General features: G+C 48.6%; 1 protein-coding gene across 1 annotated transcript; it reads left to right on the top strand.

Moving 5' to 3' along the window:
• Window positions 1–922: 922 nt before the first annotated feature.
• On the top strand, window positions 923–1,765 carry LOC308295735 (RING finger and CHY zinc finger domain-containing protein 1-like; the record flags this gene model as incomplete). Its single annotated transcript, XM_080738782.1, has 1 exon — window positions 923–1,765. One exon carries the CDS (start codon window positions 923–925, stop codon window positions 1,763–1,765), a length of 843 nt encoding a protein of 280 aa, XP_080594908.1.
• Window positions 1,766–5,626: the final 3,861 nt, after the last annotated feature.

Below are 5,626 nucleotides of genomic sequence, written 5' to 3'. Positions count from 1 at the left end.
TTTGACCTCTGATATCAGTGTAGTTTTATCGTCCATAACTCAAACCAGCAGAAGAGCTTTCAATAGAGCTTAATACAGTATGAAGGTTCTACAACAACAACAACACATCTTTCAGATTTTATAATCGGTGAACCTCTTGTATTATAAGTTTAAAAATAGGTACCTACATCTCTTGGCACAGTTGGCCACGCCTCAGAGCCCAGACAAAGCCAGATGTTGGAGCTTAGCTCTTTCCAGGAGCACCGCTCAATATAATAATTTAGTCCCCACTCCTTGAGGTGTTCTTTGTCACTGTATATATGAAATTGGTTCTCTGCATTTGCCCATCCTATAATCACTATAGGAGCAGTGAGCAGTCAATCAATGCTATGGCGCTCTTGTATCATTCCATTCGGAATTGCATGGTCCCCCGTCCCCAAGTAGGTTTAGTTTCATCAAACCGACATCACAACCTGAAAATGTATTTTCCGTTTACTGAAGAGCTGTGAGTGACCCGGACCCCTGTTACAGAACAAAATGCAGCGACGATTACTATCAGAATTATTTAAGTTAGCACTTATTTTAGCAAACAATCAGAACTGCACTTTGTCGAGGTGCCAACTTGCGCCTCACGCTCAAGCAGGCCACATGGCCTACTTGTGCGCAAGCAGGGCGCGCCACAAGGTGCGCTGCTCTTATACCAAACTCTGCTGACATCATCACCAGGAATGCTCGTCCCTCATTTGCTGTAGGTGTCACCTACAGGTACATACATAAATACATTCCCAGAATCCCATCCATTTCAGAACTGGGGTCCCACGCCAGTATGGCGGCGTGTGGAACTCCATATTTGGGGGGGGAGTGATGTCCTATTTTATGACATCATTGGAGGCAGCGCTGTTAAAAGATGCAAACCGCAAGGCATTGTGGTGATTCACAGGAAATGGCGTCCGCTGCCGGATGTGACCACTATGACCGCAAGTGTTCATTAAAAGCGCCTTGCTGTGATAAGCTGTACGTCTGTAGACAGTGCCATGACGCGGAGGAGAACCACAAAATGGACCGCTTCCGGGTCACAGAGGTCCAGTGCGAGGAGTGTCACACGCTGCAGCAGGCACAGCAGACTTGCCGGCAGTGTCAGGTACAGTTCGGGGAGTACTACTGTGACATCTGCCACCTGTTCGACAAAGACAGGCAACAGTACCACTGTGAGCCCTGCGGGATATGCAGGATCGGCCCGAGGGAGAATTTCTTCCACTGCGACAAGTGCAACCTGTGTCTGCCAGTGAATTTACGCGGCGGCCACAAGTGCGTCGAGAACGCGTCGAGACAGAACTGCTCCGTGTGCCTGGAGGACATCCACTCGTCCCGGATCGCAGGAAATGTCCTCCCGTGCGGCCACCTCCTGCACAGCACGTGCCGCAGCAACATGTTTGCGTCCGGTGGGTACCGCTGCCCTCTGTGCATGCACAGCGCCTTGGACCTGCAAGACCAATGGAGGGAGTTGGACGAAGAGATCGCCCAGTCGCCCATGCCCACCGAGTACCAGGGCGCCACCGTCGGGGTCATGTGCAACGACTGCCAGGCCCGCGGCACGGTGCCCTTCCATGTGCTGGGCTTGAAATGCGTCAGCTGTGGCTCCTACAACACGGCCCAGGACGGAGGTCTGACCCTGCGGCCGGCTGCCACCCCGCAGCAGCTCCAGGGGGACGACGATGAATCCCAGCTGGACACTGAGGCAGAAACAGACACGGAGGAATCGGAACAGCAACCTCAAACTCAATGACCTTTACTAACACAGTGATGCTTAACCTTCTTACCAAACCCTTTTCTTCAAGGACCCCCACTTTGATTCGCATTAGGACCATTTCGCTATTGTCGGGCAGAAACCTCCTTATTTCCATATTCTATCTTTTTGTGTTTTTTCGTAAATTATCGCCCAAGTTGATCATACTACTTCAGCGTCACATAAAAGCATCAAAAAAGGCAAACACGTTGTTTTGCTGCTGCGCTTTGAGCTTGCTGATTGGCTACTTTTGCAAATCTTTTATTTGAATTCTGAAAGGTAACAGTTTACCCGATGAGGGGCGTGAACTCGGGACCAATAACAACACTAGCAGATGAAGGCTTGCTAGCGGGCGTGGACACCGGTGCCTGCTATCTACATCAGTGATGATTCTCAAACCTTTTCTCAGACCGTGTGCATCAGTTCCCGGACCCCCATAACTGTGAGAGTGTTCCATTTGTGCACTCTGAGTCAGTGGGGGTTTAATTGTGGGCTCGCTGAAAGGCGATACCAGTATGTTATACCAAAACTTTATAGGTCAAGGTTATCCTCCTCAAGAAAATGACCGACAGTACAAAGGCAGGGCCCTTAGCCAATGAGGAACACCACCAACAAGTGCAACCTGAAAACAACAACACCCACATGAAATCTTTGGGCTGGCTGAAAGGCGAGGCCAGTATGTTCTCTCAAATCTTTATAGACCAAGTTTATTCTCCTAGAAAACGACCGACAGTACAAAGGCAGGGCCTTTAGCCAATGAGGAGCAGCGTTCTTGGTGACATCACAAGTGTGATCCGATATAAATAACAACACCCCCCACATGAAATATTTTGTAGTATGTTCTCCCAAATCCAGGTGTCACAGTGCGACTCTGGAGATGTTGGACCCAATTGCAGAACAGTCAGTCAAGAAGCAGAGCAGGTAGTATGCAAGGTGATTTATTCTCAAAAACACAGGACCACAGGAATGAATGCAGGTGAATACGACGTAGAACACTAGGTGAACATGACAAGGACTGAACACCATTACAACATCTAAGATCTGGCAAAGAACACAAGGAACACAGTTGGCGAACATAACTAATCACAGGGAGGTGAGACAAGACAGGTAACAGTCACTAGGCAAAACAGTACACACTAGGACAACACCAGTAAGACTCCCTAATCGGGAGATAAGCGACCGGTAGGTCACATGCAACCTTGTGGCGCTAGAAGAGCGGGATGTGAGAAATCAGGGGCGGAGGTTGTGGTTTGCCAGCCAAGGAATGCGTGTGCAAAGTTTGGCATGGATAGGGGCAACGGTGCCGAGAGTTGGCAAAAAGCAACCTCATGTTGGCGCTAGAAGAGGGGAATGTGGGAAGCCAGGGGCAGAGGTTGTGGTTTGCCAGCCAAGGAGTGTGTGCAAAGTTTGGCATGGATAGGGGCAATGGTGCCAGAGATAAGAGTAGGGCCAAAAGTGTGACGTGGCGTGACGTGACGTGACGTGACGTGACGTGACAGACAGACAGCCGGTGGAGCTTTTCATAGTAACTTGTGACCTGACGGTCGCAACTACATAATAAAGGTATGCAAGAGACAGTAAATGACACCAGTATATCGTCTATGTCGGGTGGAAACCTCATAATGTCCAAAACTGTTACTTCTCAGGATTCAAATTCAAAAACAGCCAAAGTATCAGATCTACAAGGTCAAAACTTGCTGCTTCGTGCCGTGTTTCCAGCTTTGATGCCTTTTCCGTGACACTGTAGTGTGATCAAGTATGGCGTTAATTAACGAAAGAACACAAAAAGTTGGTTTCTGCCCGACAAAAACAAAGTAAATGCGATTTGCAATACATGCATCTAGAAATGTTGATATTAAATATACTTTTGGTTCAGAAACATCCTTATCCAACATTTTGTTTCTAAAACCTACAACGCCAACATTTCTGACAGGTCAGTGGCATGGGGAGTGTGTTAGATAACCACGACAACACGTTGTCATGAGTATCTAACATTTTTGAACGACTTTTTGATTCTTAACACTGTGCCAATCCCAAACTAATTTGGGATTTTCGGAACCAGACCGTTGTGTGCTGATCCCGAAGCGGTTTGGGATTTTTGTCATATCTCTGCCGTCAGGCATGAGCTCAAGTAGAGTTAGGAGGTTTTGACCGAAGGGCTTTTTTCATTGGTTCAATATTATTTTAACCAACACTCAAATGTAAAGGGTGTTCAACAGCCCTGAGTTATGCCAAAAAAGAGAAACTGGCAGATCTACAAGCTCTCAATTGTGTCACGATGTGACACGTTGTGAGCGTTTTCTTTTTTTTTTTTTCATTCATTTGATGTCAACAAACTATACAGTGCTAATTGGTTAATAAGTCAAATTGACTTCTGAAAAAATCGCACCTGTGCGAAGTCAAACACGACACACATGCATATCTCCTAGTACGGGCCATTCTGTCCTTGGTAAAGGTTTTCTGCGTCTATGAACATCAGTCTTGTGTGACGTTAGTCTCGTACTACAAACATAGGGACACAGACGTAGGGACATAGGGAAACACAAAGCCAGACGTAGGAGCGGTTGGCACCGCTCAAAAAGTGATTAGTAACTTTTTTGGGCCAATTCAGTGGTATGATATATAGTATAATAAAACAAATAAAATAAAAAAGATTCACCTACATGAATGAGCAATATTAAGCCTTTCCGGTAATGGTTTCATTTTTGTTGAATTACCCAGGAGCTTGTTTGGAACGTCATGACGTCATGTTTGATGACGTCATGTTTGGTGATGCGTGTTTGACGCAGCTTGGTTTAAAGGAGACACCCAGCTTCAGGTAGGCTCCATCCATGTGTCGCTGGGTATATCATGGCTTCGCAGGTCATCATGACAGAAAAGAAAACAGAGAAGAAACCTAGAGGAGAGAAGAAGAAGCAGCAGCAGCAACAGCAGCAGCAAGCATCTGTGTCTGTCGGAGAGGTCGCCGTCATTGCCGCTTTCCCAAACGCCTTGACGGAGGAAGAGGAGGCCCTACTGAAGAAATACACTAAACTCAAAAAGAAGAAGAAAAGCCTCATGTCCTTAAAGAAGCAGAGTTCCAGCAGCCAGACCAACCAGAGTGGGTCGAGAAGGACCTCGTCTGACCAGCAGGTGGTTGACACGGCAAAGGCGACGGAGCAGGCAAAGAAACTCTTCCAGTCGGGGGCCATTAGTGCCATCAAGTACAAAAGCTCAGGCTTTAAGCGTTCTCGGCAGTCCATCAAACTCAAGGACCCAGAGAAAGGCTCTGTTGCAACTTCACTACTGTTCCAAAGGCGTAACCCTACAAGTGAAGGTCAAGTGGAGTCTGGCAACAACGGAGAACCCCTGTACGAGAGCTTCGTCAGCCCAGGCCATGAGCGGCCACAGGATGAGGAGCAGGATGGGAGGGGCATGCAGTCCGGCCACAACCCGATCGGAGACCAGCGCCATAGGGAATGTGACCGAGAGGTGGAATGGGAAAGAGACCATGACCCAGGAAGGGAGAGGGACCAGGAGAGCGATCGGGACCGAGATCGAGAGAGGGACTGCAGCCGAGACATGGGCCACTGCAGTCAAGACAAGGACCACGGAAGTCAAGACGGGGACCACCGAGACAGGGACCCCCGCAGTCAAGACGGGGATCTCCAAGGTAGAGTTGGGGACGACCAAGACGGGGACCGCCCCATTCAAGACAGGGACCGCCCCATTCTAGACGGGGACCACCCCATTCAAAACGGGGACCACCCCATTCACCCCATTCAAGACGGGGACCACCCCATTCAAAACGGGGACCACCCTTTTCACCCCATTCAAGACGAGGACCACCCCATTCACCCCATTCAAGACGAGGACCACCCC

This window comes from Nannobrachium achirus, assembly GCF_963921795.1.
Source record: "Nannobrachium achirus genome assembly, chromosome: 12".
NCBI classification, from domain to species: Eukaryota; Metazoa; Chordata; class Actinopteri; order Myctophiformes; family Myctophidae; genus Nannobrachium; species Nannobrachium achirus.
Note: the sequence above shows the minus strand (reverse complement) of the source record. Positions and strands in the feature narration are given on the sequence as shown.